At 40.8% G+C, this 17,209-nt stretch overlaps 1 protein-coding gene across 1 annotated transcript; it reads right to left on the bottom strand.

Moving 5' to 3' along the window:
• Positions 1 to 506: 506 nt before the first annotated feature.
• Positions 507 to 16,900, bottom strand: LOC112942456 (cytosolic phospholipase A2 epsilon-like). Its single transcript, XM_026033397.1, has 21 exons — positions 16,874 to 16,900; positions 16,488 to 16,571; positions 15,799 to 15,871; positions 15,102 to 15,238; positions 13,969 to 14,100; positions 11,665 to 11,705; positions 11,117 to 11,159; positions 10,321 to 10,384; positions 9,919 to 10,085; positions 9,690 to 9,782; positions 9,322 to 9,359; positions 8,107 to 8,242; positions 6,988 to 7,124; positions 6,072 to 6,294; positions 5,773 to 5,887; positions 4,639 to 4,776; positions 3,995 to 4,102; positions 3,161 to 3,352; positions 2,320 to 2,486; positions 1,261 to 1,441; positions 507 to 763 (listed from the first exon to the last, which is right to left on the bottom strand). Exons 1-21 carry the CDS (start codon positions 16,898 to 16,900, stop codon positions 525 to 527), a joined length of 2,535 nt encoding a protein of 844 aa, XP_025889182.1. The 3' UTR covers positions 507 to 524.
• Between the last annotated feature and the right edge of the window lie 309 nt (positions 16,901 to 17,209).

The following is a 17,209-nucleotide window of genomic DNA, read 5'->3' as shown; positions in this document are numbered from 1 at the left end:
AACAGGTATATTCAATGAAATTCTGACAAAACCAAGGGTACTGCCTACAATAACATTCTTCAATTATCAGTCCTCTTCTTCCAGGTGCAAACATCCTTTGATATCTTTTGGCACGTGCTACTGTGAAAAGCAGAGACATAAGGGAAGACTTTGATCTTTGCTTTGCTCTGTAGAATAAAGCCCACATACAATTAAGAGTTGGATCCAATCATGGCATGGACTCTTCTCAGGTTTAAACCTCCTCAGTATATTACCATATATCAACAGGATCCTACAACAGTGCATTCCCACTAGCTACTGCAGTGGAGTGAATTTTATAAGATCGATCACAATTTGCCAATGACTTTAATGCCAGAACCAGCATTAATCACAACACACACTACTTAAAGGCATGATTTTTTCCATTTAACAAGCTGATGTTGAAGTTCATTTTGTATGGATTCATGTTTTCTGATTATTTACTTATTAGTCAGATGCCAAAACTTCCATGTATCTCCTTCTGACGGCATTGGTCAAAACATATTTTAACAGAGTTTAGATGATCGAGGTAATGAACAGCTTTTAAACAGCTTCTTTCGTTCTACTGCAGTTCGTAAAGCCTGAAGAATTAAATGTTTATTATTGAGGATGTTGTAGTTGCACAAGTTCAACAGCCTGTTGAAGTTTTCTTCAGTATATGTAAGTAGACCAGTGCCATATGGAACGGCACAACCGGACACGTTTACTTTCCCCTGATCCTTTTCCATGGGACTGCGTTCCACATCTGAAGCAAAAACAGTGAAATTCATAACAAGATTACTGAGCTGGGAGACTCATACCATGCCATGGAGAACAAAAGAAGTAGCCCCAAGAAGGTTAATTCTCTCAGGAAGATGGCTCAAGATTTAGTTATGACATAGACACTAAACCTGCCACACTAGTAAAACTGACCTCATTATAGACGACCATTGAGTGCTAATCTAAGCTAGTTGTAAGTGCAACTTTTCAGGTGCCTCCTATCCTTGAGGATCAAAAGAAAGTAAGTGATCTCAGGCTTCAGATGCATTTTATATCTAGCTACAGCAGTTCATTCTTTTAATTTTGAAATTCTTTAGTTCAGTCCCTGATTAACTGGCCAAAATGAAACCCAACACAGCAGAGTTGTGAATACGGAAACTCAGCCAACTGAGAAACTTGCTAGTTCCTCATTTTAGAGGGGAGATGGATTTAACAGATAAGCTATCTGTCAATCTCACAACATGATTAATGCTCATAACTTACTAGGAGCCTTGTATTTTTGGAAGGTGTCACACACCAATGGGAAATAGAGCAAGACCGGTGCCTCCGCGTTGTCCTCAAACAGGTAGCACTCCTTCAGGTGCTCCCGGTCGTCCTCGCTCAGCTCCGTCCGGGGGAACGGGATGCCTTGCTCCGTGCAGTACTCGGAGAACAGGTCCAGTGGCTGGGTCAGGGAAGAACAGAGTTGCAGCACAAGGAGAGGTTGAAAGAAAACGAGCCCAAGCCTGTTACTGATATTGCATTGCATTAAGCAAATGTGTGCTTATTTTATGTGTTTTCCAAATATGGCTTATTATCCTCTGGAACAAGCCTGTCCCCTTGCTTTTAAAACTTGCTGGGTGCAGGACTAGTGTTTTGTTTCCTAAAAGCATATATTTCTAAGTCAAAATTACTGTATTCTAAACTCAAACACGACTCAGGACATTTTTGTAAATTAGTGTGCTCAGCAGACTATATAGGTCATGAAATTTTGGTTAAATGTAGTTTCTCACAGATCACAGGTTATTGAGCATTTCTATTCAGTGTATTCAGAAATCAATGTCTTCATATTCTTCAGCAAACAAATCATACTATTTTCCATCTCACAGCCCCCTCAGTGTTTCTTCAAACATGCAAAACACTAAACCTGACTGAGGCTTATGTAAGCATCCAGAGTCAAATGGAAGAGAAAGGCAAAAAAATTTTAAAAAGTAAAATTAAGTATTAATTACACTACATTTTTAAAAGTTATTTAATGAAATATTTAGGAACTTTGATATCAGTCATAAAGTTCCACAGATATGCAGAATATGTCAACTTTTGTGTGTGTGTGTGTGTGTGTGTGTGTGTGTGTGCGCGCGCGCGCGCGCGTTCAGGTGTGGCCCTTACTGTGTTTCAGAAAACCATAGAAAATAGCCCTGATAATAAAAGCAGCATTTTACTTATTATGTTGCATAGCATCCCTAATATGTACAAAAATCAGACCGTTTTCTGGAAAAGTGAAATACAATAATTTAGCTGTTGATAATGCAGTCATGAAGAATCACTACTACAAAACCTCACCAGGGTCTGTGATCCCCCGCTGTAATTCAAATACAAAATGACATCCACTTTCCTCTCTGGCCTCAAAACGGGTGGGCAGCTGGTATTGATGAAGAAAGCTGTATCCACCAGCTTGAGGTAGTCATCCATTTCAGTTAGTTGGTTGGGAGAAGAATCAAGTATCGTGTCTGAAAGTCAGAGAATTTACGTCAATAACTGATGACTGCAGGAGCAGGTCCTTTTCTTTTCAAATGAGCATAGCCAAGGAAGAAAGTAGCAGAAAGAAAGTTGACAGCAGAATTAGTCTTCTTATGCCTCTACAGCTCATCCCTGAGATCAGCAGAAGGGGACAGTTTTGAGGCTATCTTCATCCAAAGTGATAATTTTATCTGCTTTTTGCAACTGGTGTAAATCTATTTGTGGCTAATTATTTCAGCTTCAACAGGAGTTGTGAACTCTTTTGTGAGTTTTTCCGGGAAAACTCTCTTACTCTCTTTTTCCGGGAAAAAGAGAGTAAGAGAGAGTAAAAAAAAAAAAGAGAGTAAAAAAAAAAAAAAAAAAGAAAAAAAAAAAAAAAAAAAAAAAAAAAAAAAAAAAAAAAAAAAAAAAAAAAAAAAAAAAAGAGAGTAAAAAAGAGAGTAATTCTTGCTTTTTCACAATAAAAACAAGACCAGAAGTAAATCCTTCAGGACATAACAAAACCAGCTTCATAGGCAGCTTCCCAGCACAAACAATTACTTAAATGCTTGTAGCAGCATCAGTGAAAATTTGCCTTAATAGCAAATCTTATCTGCTATTTAGCCCTAGCTTGCATCAGCCCTCAAGTCCACTTCAAAATATATCTGAAAACAGGTCTCCTCACCTTTCCACATGCAGAAGTGATCATTTTCCAAGTATTCATTATGCAGTTGCAAGCCCTTGAGGAAATTATGATAGTTTGAAACCACTGGCCTCTCTGTCATCAAGTCTCGAAGAGTATTGGAAAGGCAGCCTTTGGGAATGGATAAGGAAGTCGTCTGTTCATGAGGCCTTTTGGGCAGAGCAGGTTGCTCCTCTGTGGAGGGGATGAGAAGAGGATTTGTGTCTGCAGCTATTTAGAGCATCTCTCCAATACTAAGCCTAATGAGGAGTAAATCTAAATTTCTGATCATCTCGCATCAAGGATATCCCTGAGCACTTTAATAATTGGGAATTAAAACAGGTACTGATTAACGAGTTCAGCAAATCCCACAGCTAATGGAGGGAGCAGGTGTATTCCAGCTGCAATCAGCTCCAGTGCAAAACTGGCAGGTTTCACCATGTGCCCAGCAGACTGCCACAGCATGTGGAGCCCACAGCAGAGTGAGCCCATGTCCAGAGATGCTCTGGAGGTGGCACCCACAAGCAGCACATGCCTGCTGTGTTGGCTGTGCTTGGAGGGGTCGGGGGGGCTCCATTTCACAGCAGCATCCTGTGACTCCTCCCTGCCTCTCCATCTCCATCCCTGGCTGTTCCTGGTGATCCCCCTGCCATGCACAAAACTCTCTAGGGATTTTGTATGGGAAACAGTATTGTTTTTCCTGCTTTTCCTTCACTCCCAAGGGCTTGACCAGAGACAGAACCAGATACAAAATCAAATTCCCCCTAAACGGCTTCCCATTTCAGAGGTGTGTGAAGATAGTGCAGATGCAAGCATCAAGTAATCCAAATAACTAACCAATATCATGCTCAGTGCCCCGGGTCCACCTGTGCCAGAAGTCCTCTGAATGACCTGAGAGGTAGACAGCATCCATAAAACTCTGAGAAAATATATTACTCCATGTGCCTGGAAATAAAAAATAAATAAAAATAATTTAAAAGAAAAAAACAAAAACATACACACTTTATTTAAAACTACTAGGCACTTTTAGAGCATAGCTCTGGAGTTGGACTTGGTCAGCCTTACTCAGCTTCTGCAGTCGTTTAATTGAACACTGCTTTTTACACATAACTCCACACTAATTCAATCTTATCCTAACTTGTGCTATTTTATGAATTGGAGCATCAATACAAAATGCAATGCCATTTGGTGTTTTATAAAAGTAGGCTACTGATTTTAAATACTTCAAAAGCTAGTTTTAAAAGCTGTATTCTGTTTTGGTAGAATTTAAGAAGCCAAACAAATTAATTCCATCTGCCCTAGGAATTTACCTCCTCTACAAATTTTTTTTTGCTACTTTAGGATACCATAGATTTAATCCAAAACAGGCAAGTTATCTAGTACTACTGTTTCTACTTGCAGACAAGCAGCAATTAGAACATCACTCTTTGTTGTCATCTACGTGTTTACAAAGTTGATGCTTTTCTAGGAAAATAAATCACCTTCCAAAAAGCAGATCCGGGATTCTGGGATCTTCTTCATCAGGTGACCCATGAAGAACTCACTGCCGAAATCCTCTGCCCGAATGGATGCTCCATACTTCAGGGCACCCACCTCGAAAGGTGTGAACTCCACCCACTCTGCAAAGAAGGCATCAAAAACAAGGACTTACTGCAGCTACCTGATCACAAGTAAAAGCTCTCAATTATCTGAAAATCCCAAACCAGCAGAATACGAATTGCTGCTTCAACATGCTGACAGACCATCATATTTTGAAGAGACTAAGTGTCCTCCAACATACTGTGTGTCAAAAAGCTAACCACACCTCCTCCAATGGCCCTGGAAAACCATTCAGCCTGGGGCTCAGATCTAGCTCAGCAGTAAGAAGGAAAAAGTAAGGCTGAAAGGCCATTGATGGTTAAGGTCCTACTCCAGTTGTGGTATTGTTGCCTTCCGAGGGTCAGCAACACCAGCTATTGTTCAGGCTCAGATGCTGTTAACTGTTGCCTTGTGATTCTCAAAAGACTTGTATGTACAGAGAAACACCTTCCCAAATGTTGGGAGAAGGCACTGGATTGCAAGTCTGGAAGCAGATGACCACATTCTGTTCGGACCAGATGACATTACAGGTAAAGGTCAACGACTGGTACTGCTGCTCAGGGCACGTAACACCACTGCTCCTCCAAGTTGTCTCAGGGGCCTCATAGCTGCTGCCTATCATCATTCCCCCACACACTTCTTCCCTTTCTTCCTGCTCCTTGCCCATTCTTTATCCCACTGTTCATGGCTTTCTTGGATACTGCTGCCTTGAGCAACAAGCTAAGGAGGTGAAAGAGGTCACATGGAGCAAATGGAGAGGAGGAGGACAGAGCAACAGCAGCAGGTCTCAAGGCTGCAAGCAGCAGGGCAGCTTCTTCACACAGGAAGATCTCATAATATGTGGAATCATAGTTTTCCTCCAAGCCAGAACCCCAATGTGAAGACAGAGAAGTAAAAGAAAGAAATTATTTAAAAGAAAGCTTTTAAAAGCTTATAATATTTAAGAAACTTAGATAATTAAAAGGAGCTTTGAGCATTCACCCAACCCTAAAAAGAAACTTCTTAGATGTATAAGAAACATACACAAAAATCATTACCTTTAAAATCCAGAGTGCTAAAGTCATCTCTGACATTGAGAGACAGGTAGATAGGCAGTGGATTCTGCCCTTGATTCAGTGCCAGTTGCTGATCAGAAAGTTTATGAGTATTTTCCTGTTTATGAAGAATACACACAAATATATGTATATGCATCATCAGACAAACCAAAACACATATTTTAGTTCAAAATCTTGTATTAATATCAGCTGGGCCTTTCCTCATGGGATATAACTGAATCCAGAATTTCACAGCTAAAAAAAATCAGAATTTCTCTGAAAAAGGGATGTATATACAATACCTCATTATGTAACATAGAATCAATGAAGAGCCCCCACAGATCTGTGAAAGACACCTTGTGCCCCTCTTGCTTCCTTTCACAAAGCTCCTTTTCATAGTACTTGAGATGATCCAGTGAGAAACAGTGCAGCTTGCTTCTGATCACATGTCTCCTGATATCATCAACAGTCCCTTTGAGATCCTTTTGTGACCAATTTGCATCTTCATATAACTTTGCCATGGTCCTGATAAAAACGAAATCTGTTTTTCAGGACTGAAGTTTTTGCAAATTCATGGGGTTGAGACACTTGTAATACTAAATAGCTCTGCTTCAAGTTACATGAGGCTGCCTCCCTCCAGCTTTCACCTTGGGAGAGCATTTCAAAGCTTCAAGCAGAATTCAGATTATACAATGATATTTTCCTGTGTGAAAACATTCCAAATCATCTTGTTTCTTCTCAAATGAAAAAGAGCTATCCAAAACTTCGCATATTTTTAATTAAAATTATCCTTTTTGGATTGTTTCAAGCTACAACTTTTGTTTGATGATGGTTACCCCAACAGCTTCATTCAGAAAAAAAAAAAGAGAAAAAATATTTGTCTCCCATTCTTTATGTGCCAAGCACCAGTTTTATGACAGAAATAAATACAGCCCCCAAGAGAATGTAAAATACACGTCACATTAGAAAGGCATATAATCAAGCCATAAAATAACTGCAGATGGGATTGTCAACTACATTGAACTGCAGTACAACATTGATATTGATTCAGGCTTGTCATTCTCTTCTTTCCCTTCTCAAAAAGGCTTCAGGGCACTCAGTTATACTTACAGCAGCTCTCACTCAATTCATCTATAGTCATCCCTCAGGCAGGCAGTGCCTTCACCAGCTCTGCTCTGCTCCCACGAGCAAGTAAACAGGAGCCCCAACTTTCCTTACCATGTTGTGGCAGATAAACCACTGAGGTATGAAACACAGTCCAAAACACCCAACTCCTGGAGAGCCAAAAGGCTGCCAAACATCGAGGTCATGGACCGTACGCCCCCCGCTGTGGTGACGACGGCCACCACGGGCACCTGGCCAGGACACAAAGGCAGAGTTCTTCATTAACAGAGGAAATAAGTGATTGGCACTTAGAAAAAGAAGCATTAAATATCAGGGGGGGCTGGACTCAATTCACTCCATTTATGCACTTAGGCATGCGTTTCCTTCGAAAAAAATTAAGTCACATTTGGTGTATCATGCTATTACCTTCAATCTCAGCTTCACTGCATTTTACCACCTCTCTCTGCTTTTGGGTTTGTTGTTGGTTTGGATTTATTATTATAGTATTATTCACGAGACTCCATATCCCTTTATGATACTCTGAGGATCCACCTCAGAGTCACTTGCAGCAACCCCTGGTTCACATCTGTGCTTTCTGATCTCCACGCTGCCAGACTTTTCTATTCCTTCCTTTACTCCTAATTATTTTTTTCCAGTTAACTTGGGAGCCTGTTCTTCTACAAGAAGTACAAGTTCTAGATTTTTTTTTATTTAGTTAAAAATAAAAAAAAAAAAAGTAGTCCTATCCTACTCAGCATCTAAGTCCATAAGCATTTGACCTGGCTGACCGAACTGCCCAGGTTTCTGAGCATTAAGGATTGCTCACCACGAGTCTTCCTGTGACAAGAGCACCCAGTAAGCCCCAGGAGCAGTGTCCCCATGAAGGGCGCCCCATGGCCACTCCACCATGGTGAATCAGTGGTGCTTCAGCTCCTTCACGCTACGGCAGCCCCTGCACACTGAGCTCCCTCCATGCTCACGTCCTGCACTGGGATGCTTTAAGCCACGCCAAGGACTGGCAGAGAATGAGGGTAACTGACCTCGTGAGAGCTCCTCTTCCACCCTCTGTGCCAAAAATTCTTGGGCATATACTGGGAACAAGTGAGAATTTGGTCTGTATATTTTAGCCAAAAAGATGGAGAAGAGAAGTATGGGCAGACATGCGAGTACATTGCATCCACTTCATTCAAAGCAGGACTGAACAGTGCGAGTGCCAAAGGCTGTCCCACACACCTCGTCCTCCTGCAGGTCTTCATCCAGCTGAAGAACTTGTTTCAGAGCAGCAGCAACTACTTTCTTCCTTTTACAGATGAAATCCTTTTCCTCTGCACATAGATCAAACCCCAAGCGCAAATCCAAGTCCTTACATCTAGAGCAGAAGGCCAGAACACAAAATAAACATTAGCTGCAAGCCATTTCTACAGCTATTGCTTGAGACATAAAACTCAGTCACAACAAAGCAGTTTCCAGAAAGGATGCTTCTGTACATGCACCAAACTGTTGCAAATGACAGCATGTGCACAGCTATCAGAGGTCCTGTATTTCTACCTTTCTGCAGACATATCAGAAATGCATCTTGAATTATTTCACACAGTTAATAGGAAATACAATGAATCAGAGCCTCAGTTGGCAAAAAACAAGAGATATTAATTAAATTCAAAGCTGCACCATTCTGAGCCTGCAGATCTGGGTACCTCTTAACAATATCTTGCTATGCAAGTGCCTGCTGAACAGCCTCAACAGCTTAAGCAATTACTGAAACCTCAGTACAAGCTAGTGCTCTGCTAGGAACTTGCATTGCAAATACTTGAGTCAGAAAGGGTCTCTTAAATGTTTGCCTTCATCTTACACGATTGCAAAGTTCTTGTGAGCCAGTGATTTGAAAACCTTGAGTTTCCAGGACAGCTCCTGGGGAGGGCTCATTTACCCCGCCGACACAGGCTGCTTGCAGTGGAGCCATTAACCACTGGGGGGTAATGTTGCCCGCAGAAAAAATAACCTGCTCATGAACCCACGGGTGTCAGGCCTACTGTTTCACTGGAAATGACCTGCAGGAGACTGACAACTGAACACTGATGTTAAAAAGCCTGATACAAATGCATTACCATACATATGGATAAAAAATCCATAGGAATTACCTATAAATGTTACTTACCAGCGCAATTCTCAACAGCAACATTGGGAAGTACTTTCATTGCTTACATACCATGACAACCCACCACCTATCCTATGCTGAACTAAGAACCCATTCAAAAGCACATCAATCTGTTAAAACTTCCCCATATTTTAGTGCCATTAAATCAGTTGTAACCTTTATTCCATCGTCTTGCAACAACGAGCTAGTTTAAGGTGTAAACCTTTCATCTGTTAAACCTGTAAATCTTTCAACGTGCTTGGAAAGGATAAGAGCTGACATAAGTATTTATTCAAAAGAAATAAAAGATTTACCCATCTTCTTCCCTCACACGCACATCGTAAGATTCACCCTAAAAAATCAAGAGTGAAACTACCATAAATTAAGTGGAGTTCAAAGTCTGAAGAGAGCCTTTTTTACAGTATAAGCAATTATTCTGATCTATAGTCATATCTCTTTGGTCCATCCTCAGGCCTTCGGCCCACAATAATCACTACATTTGTTTTAAAAACATATCTTAAAGAAATTAGCAGTTCTGAATGTACTACTCTTTCCTTGAACATCAATTATATTTTCAAATGTCAGAAGAACTAAGCAAGCTCAGCAAGTATAATTTTAGCAAGAAGCCAGGTATCATCACATAAATATAGCTAACATTTAAATAATTTCAAAGGCTACTCACCCTTGCTATTGATACTTTCTCTCGCAAGTCCAGGGAATTCAGAGACACAACCAGGGGACTACTCACATCTCTTTTCCTTTTATCTAAGCTATGCTGAATTAAAGCAGAAAAAGGATTGTTATAATATGGTTTACAGCACACAGATACAAATCCACCAGGCAAGGGCTAATTCATAATGCTTTGCCCAAGTTACTTGGGCTGCTAGCACTGTCTCTATGCAAGGACATACACCACAGAAGAAGCTCTCTCTTGGCAGTGTCATCTCCAGCCTGGGTTGACAGTGCTTGGCGTAGTGGAAGAGGGCTGTATCGCTGCCTTTCTGGCTGGAACCACAATCCAAGGAAATATCTTGCCTTCCTTCATAGGATCCTTTCACTGTGAAAGTGAAATCTCTCCCTAAAGACAAGATGCAAAGCACAGAATAATCTCTCTCTCACACTGGAAAACAACAACAGAATATGTCCTGATTAAAGTTTCAGCCTTAATGCAGTCAACACGAATTTGGACCAGGACTTCTGCTTCCCAGGGTAAACATACGAAGAAAATAAAATGGATCACATATGTTCTACGTTCAGCTATATCTGCCACAGCATACAAAATAGTCACAAATCTTTTAAATCAATAACCTCACTTGTGAAAAGGTTCTTCGTTTTAATTGTATCCACCTGAACTTCCAAGCAGGAAACTTCTCGAGACTGGAAGAGAGAAGCAAGAAAATCATTGGTCACTGCTCCTAGGGAAGTTCAGGATCCTCATGGAAGATCTAGAGGTCCTGTGGATGCACTAGACTTGCCCATGATGTCCTGTGAACATGAGGCAAATGGGGAAGGCTGATTCTCAGCTTCCATCAACTTGGAAGCACTATTGTGCTCAATGAAGGAAATGACCTGTAAGATTTAAATATAATTAAATCCTCAGCAGTTAACAGAAGGATTTTTCCCCCTTCTAGGCCATGTTTTAACCTCCATCTACAGCAGAGCAAGCTGAGGGATATTTGTGAGCTCTGGGGAACAACAGATGGGCCTGATTTTAAGGCCTCTGGATTGAAGCTGAAACTTCTAGGAGTGGTGATGCACAAAAGAGGAAAAAGGGGCAGCACACAACACTTCAGAGATAATGGGAAAAGAGCATTCAGCTCTAAGACTGTAGTAATCTAGTATCTAGTCATAAATTTGCAGTGGCACTAGATTTACTGGCTTCTGAGTTTCCTTCTTTTCCTTGTCTACTGGCCTTTCACCAGTGGCAGCTCAGCGACACCATGCAGAGCACAAACCCCAGGCTCTCCTGACACCACACAGACACAAACAAGTTCAAGGGTTTCAAGTCACACTTGTGCCTTATCTGAAAAGGAGTGATGGCTATGCCTAAGGGACAACTTCTAACCCTGTCTTCTGCACTGCAAGAACGGAAGCAAGTAAAATGATTACCACCAATACGCCATTAGTAATGATGTTTTCAGATACATCTGGACTGAAAAACAAAAAAAGAAAAAGGTCTAATTAAAGGGATGGTACATGATGGATTATCTTTTCAATCATTAATCAAATTTGTATCATTTGCTTCACATTTAGCTTCCCTGAGCTCAGTTTTTCTATATGCCAAGTGCCTTGGCACTTCTATCTTTCACTTTAGCCTGGTGCTCACTGCCACACCACAGCCCCAAGACTCCTAGAGATGCTCCCTCCTCCTCACCTCCCCTGAGCAGCAGCATCTCTGCCACAGCTGAGTTACAAAAGGAATATTTATAGCTGCAGGTGGATGTTAACAGAAACTGGAACTATTACAGTAGTTGCAATAATAACTTTCATCTCTATAAGGGAATTCACCAGATTCACAATGGAAAAGGAACGAGAAGAGAAAGGAATGGAGTATCTGAGGCTAGGTACATGCAGTTACTTCGCTAATGCTGCGTTATTATTCTCTAAAATGGCATCTTTTTTGGTAACAAATTCTAGAACATTTAGGCTTTACTCACATGTTTTCCAGTAAAAATTCCACTTCCAGCTCTTCCCGATTCTGAAAATGAGATTTTTTTTTAAGAAAAATAAATAGGAAAGTTTTTGCCTTTGATGGAACTCTCTATTTTTTTTAAATAATCCTCTCCCATAAAATTTTGCCATGCCTATTTTCTTTGAGACAATCTAAAATGAAGAGATTTTTTTAGCCACCCTTTTGTGTAATGCCTCTGTCATTTACAAACACTCAGCTGTCAAGTCGAGGAGCAGAGCAAAGTGTCACGGAGGAGATGCAAAGTCCTGCAGTTCATATATTGTGGAGAGGAGACATATGGTCAATGAACACTGAGAAAGAGAGAGATAAACAGGTAGACAGAGAAACATGCTTGAGAAAAATGGGAACCAGATGGTGAGTACATGTGGGATAAAGCAGAGGAAGTTGTAGAGTATAGGGACTAAACATGAAACAAGGGGTGGGAGAAGAGATTGAGCTGGGAAAGGAAAATTGCCAGGGAAGTGGGAGACTGAAATCACAAAGGCAGGGATGAGGGCCAAGTCAGCATGAAACAAGGAGAAACATTAAAAACACAGAACAGTAGGAGAAAAAAGGAATGAAGAAATAGCGTATGAGAGGCAATGAATAACGCTCTGAATTACTTCACTGAAGGTATTTCCTAGGTCCTGGGTTCCTGAATGGAACACAACCAGCTCAGGAAATACCATACCCAAAACCACATATCATGGATATCTCCTATATCACCCACAGGGAGGAAAACAGTACTTAGTGGAAGGTATAAATCTTTCTTCCTGACAAGCTTCACGTGGAAAGCTTCTTCATTCATATCGAGAAGAAATGAACCTTTACAGCCAAACACGCTTTCAGTTTGGCAGCACAGCACGTTTTAACTTTGTAAAGAGACTATGAAAACTGGGTGAAATCTGATAATGTAGCTAAAGAAAAGACATCCCTACAGTAAAGTTGATAGTGAGTATTTTTGTATTTACTAACTCCACTCAAGAAATGTGAAATCGTAGGTGACTTCTGTAAGAACTGAAGCAGCTGGTTGTTCTGCCTGCTGGTTTTCCCCAAAGCTTCTATTTTATGAGAAAAAGAGCAGCGGTCACAATTTGTGCCCCTTAGCATAGCACTTTTGTAGGGATGGATTTTAGAAGCAGTCTCCTTGCACAGCTGCAATGAAAATTTCATTTAGTGCCAGATCCTGACAAATCTGTGCTATCCAGACTCACTGATCTTTCAGATTTATCAAAACAGCGGCAGAATATGTTTAGAAGATCTTGACCTATGAGATAGGCACCATGTGACAGATGTTATGTTCTCATCATCCTTATTCTGGTGCAAACATAGATTTTTTTTTTTTTTTTTAAAGTTCCTTTCATTGGTGGGTTTTTTTTTTGTTTTGTTTTGTTGTTTTTTTTTTGTGGTGATGGTGAGTTTTTCTGACTGAAAGACTGGAGCAAAGCAGAAGAAAGAATTGTTAGACCACGCACCAGGCAACAGGGACGGTAGGAAGCAATAGGAAGCAAGCTCACCTTACCAATCGCCCCTCCTCATCCCTCCTTTTGAGATACCTGGGCAGATGAAACCCGTCATTACGGGCAGTGGTGGCAACGCTGCCTGCTATTAAGGCTGCGCAGCGCAGATTAAGTCCACGTTGTGCACACCCAGCTCGGAGCCAGCTCGTGCCTTGATTCATGCTTCAAGCACTCAGTTTCCATCACATGATGCCCAGCTCAGGAAGGCCATAGTCAGCCTGAGCAGGAATACTGAAAAATCTTAGTAATGGAAGAACTAACTTTCTAGGAGAGTGATTAGTAGACTCTCTCTTTCTAAAACAGTAAAAATAAAGAGGAGGCACGATTTTTTTTCTAGACAGACTGACAGATTAGTCTAGAAAGTAACTGAACACATGCAACTCCTAAGAACAGTAAATGCAAACCCTTAACAGAATTATGGAAAAGATCCTAAGTCACATTACTATCTGCAAGCTTTAAACAGAGAAGGTGTTAAATTTCTAAAGTAATCTAAGTACATGTTTTGTTTTTTTAAAAGACAAACCTCCATTATTTTAATTTAAAAAAAAAAGAGCACGAAATCTATTTCTAATTACAATACTGAAGTGACTATTTCTGCCTTCTCCTAAGCCCTGAGCATTTAACTTTGTATCTTTAATAAGGTTATTCTAAATATAGTCCTAGTGGATAAGTACTATGTTTAAGGTGGGTACTACCTTCAGAGAACATTCTGTCCAGTAGTATCATTTTGTTTATCCATCTATTTTTTTCTCGTCTTTTTTACTTCTTACCTCTGGATTCAATTCAAAAACCAGGTGAACTTTTTCTCCAGGCGGGATTTTAGCTACATCAAAGCAAACGGTCATAAGCTGGTCATTTGGTGTGAAAGTATCTTCATCACAGACTGTCAGCTCCAGATTATTCTGAGAAGAGAGTCAGTAAAGGATGTAAAAGTCAAAAATTGGGGCTGGTAAGCACCAAAATAAGCTCAGATGCAGCCCAGGTGTGGTTCAGTGCAGGCAAGCCAGAGTGCAGCTGCCTCACTGAGCTACTTCAGCAGCTCTTAGTTTAGGTTAAGTTCTCCCATTCAGACTAGAAATACACATACTGATTTAGAAGGGTAATTCTCAGAAAAACTGATGGTAGGAGCTCAAAAAAAGCCCTCCACGCATGAGTAACAGTTATGATGGTAAAATGCACTTGAATAAGTAGAGACTACACATTCTGCTCACCGAGAATATTTGAGTGTACTTTCAAAACTGCTACCTTGAGAAATTTCAACCTATCAGCAGAAGTTTGCACTAGAGGTCAATCTCTGACAGGAGGTTTGTAGTCCTCTGCTACAAGTTATTGCTCTATCTGTCCCTCTTTCCTGTTGCCCTTAAACTTCATAGTTCGGCTTTGAAGCTCATTCACCTGCCCACATTAATATTTCTTTTGCCATTGGGAACTTTATGTCCTACATTACCATGGGATGCCTTGTCTACGGGATGAGGTAATGGCAGAAAGGAAGAGTTTTCCTCCCCTTGGAAAAAAAAAAAGCCAGTGGAAAAAAAGCATATTTAATCAATATACAGCAGGTATTATTTTGGTAATTTGTAATTGGGTATTGGTAACTTCCCCTGGGTGGGAAACTGGGAAAATGCACAGAAATCCTTCAGGCAGGTGCTGGGATTGGTTGGCAGCAACATATTCAGCCTACTGCACAAAAATCCAATTTTCAACCACCAAAGCAGGATGAGGAAAGGTGGAGGAACGCCGTTGCATTAGTGTTTCAAAGAGCTGGATGTGCAGTAGCTAAGACTCCCCAGCATCAGCACCGCTCCACTTGCATGCTCTTGCTAGAGCCTGGCTCGCCCCACAAGCCCTGAGCAAGGAGCACAACAGGTGAAGCTTCTGTTTTTTAACATGGGGTAAATCTTACCTTAACTGCCCTCTGTATAATAAAGTGGAAAGTCTCATTCCAGACAGGGTTTTTGCAGTTGTGCACGGTTCTTGTCCGGGCTTCCTGAAATGAGGCTGTTGGCAGCCATAGCTTCACGTAGCAATCCGTTTGACTCACTGCATCAGCAAAAAGTTATGTAATTATCAGAGCAGTAGGGTTTTTTATTTTTATCCATTTTTATCCTTTTACCCATTTGGAGCCCGATTGTAACTTCAATGATCAGTCATCCAGAGCCAAATAGTAGAGACAAAGTTAGCAGAATCAAACACAGTCATCGATTTTTTTTCTAGTATCTTTCACAAATACGCTGTTTTCATAAGGAAAATGCACAGGTTCTGGATAAATGGACATTGGAAAATTGGGGAATTTGAAATATTGAAGAATCAGTGAAAGGAAGGATGTCTTATTTCCCCGTATGTATAATTTGTTGATTTTATTTTAACTTGTTTTCTAAGCCAGAACAATTGAGCCTAAATCATTTCAGAAAAAAGAAAAATAGCAAACAGCCAACTCCTGCAGCCTAAAACCCCGAGATGCTGCTGTAAGCCAGCAGCATTTACCTAACTGCATTGGATTGAGATTATTGTGGTCTCTTATATAACCACTAGCAATGAACTTGCTAGTAGTTCTGGAGTGAGAAGGGAATGAATCGTGCCAAGCATGCAGTGATACTTACCCAGGTCAGCTTTGTGGACATTTCTCACCCTTATAATTTTTACAGTGAGCCAGCACAAGTGAGGCACTTCTGCCTGCACAGAAATGAGGGGAAAAAAGCTTAACTCAGCCAAGGACTAGCATACAACTAATGAAATCTACCCTATAGCACAGGAAACACAAAGACAAATACTTTAATCATGGATTTTTTTCATATTAATGCAATTAATATTTTCCTATTTTAAATATCAAGTATTTCTTTAAGCTTTAATGCACTTTTCCAGGCAGCAGTGAGAAATATGACAAAGACAGCTTTCACAAAAATGTCATTAAATCATTGTCCCTATGAAATCCAGATAAACTTTGGGTCTTAGGAAGTGTGATTAAGGTCAGGTAATGAGGCCACTGTAAAGTCAGAACTATAATCCAGCTCTCCTGGTTCCTTGTCTAGCATCTTAACCACAAGTTCATTTTCTTCCTCACCCTCCCAAGCATGAAGTCAGAGGGAATGTGTTCCATTCTAGAGAACACATGCATTAAAGAAACAAATGTTCCCTTAACTAACCATTAAAAATAACTGCTCTCATAACTTTAGAGCTTAGGGAGAAATGGGAAAGGCTGAAGATGACTCCAGGCAGCACAGATGTTGCTCAAGTGTGTGCCCAGAAGCCCTGCTTCCCCACACAGATGCCGCCCTCCTGTAGGTAGTACCTTGTCTGCAGCACTGGGTGGTCTTCCTTGATTCCTCCTCCTGACTCCGGTCTTCCCGTGCAGTTTTGGTTGCATGAATTGATCCTGGGGAAGGGGAACCAGGAGAAGGCCAATGCTGAAGTCTACAACTCAACAATTCTGGTTTTCAATTTTCATTTACATTCAACAATGCAGCAATAAGGGGCCCTATTATTTTTCCATAGCAAGACTGGATGCATCTCCTTGTCTCACTAAGCCCATCTATACACTACTTACTCTAGCAAATCCATATGCCATAGATTCCTTTGACATCTAAAGTGCAAAATTTCCCAAACCTTTGCTCTTGATGAACCACAACCAAAATAGCCATGCAGATCCTCCCAACCTTGATGCTGATTTTCTCTTACCAGAGGTGAATATGCTGACGATCCCATTTGTATCCCCGTTTTCATAAAAGGCAAATCGGGCCAGTCCATACGCCTCTCAGCTCGCAGGTATTTCTTGAACACACTAATTTCCAACTAACAGAAGCAGGTAACAAGAGTGGTGTAAATTGACTCATAGCTCCACCTCCTACTGATTTCAAAAGCACAATGTGTTTTCTCTGTGCCATGTGTAAGATTCCTTTTACAGCTGCAGTGATACATCAGGAAGGATAACACAGATCAAACTTTTTGTCTTAGGCTAATCCCAAAGGGGTAAGGAGCACTAAATTGGTAGAAGAGGATCCTGGAGAGAACATA

The sequence above is a fragment of the Nothoprocta perdicaria genome, unplaced genomic scaffold (genome assembly GCF_003342845.1).
Source record: "Nothoprocta perdicaria isolate Ctin4 unplaced genomic scaffold, notPer1 scaffold_129, whole genome shotgun sequence".
NCBI lineage: Eukaryota > Metazoa > Chordata > Aves > Tinamiformes > Tinamidae > Nothoprocta > Nothoprocta perdicaria.
Note: the sequence above shows the minus strand (reverse complement) of the source record. Positions and strands in the feature narration are given on the sequence as shown.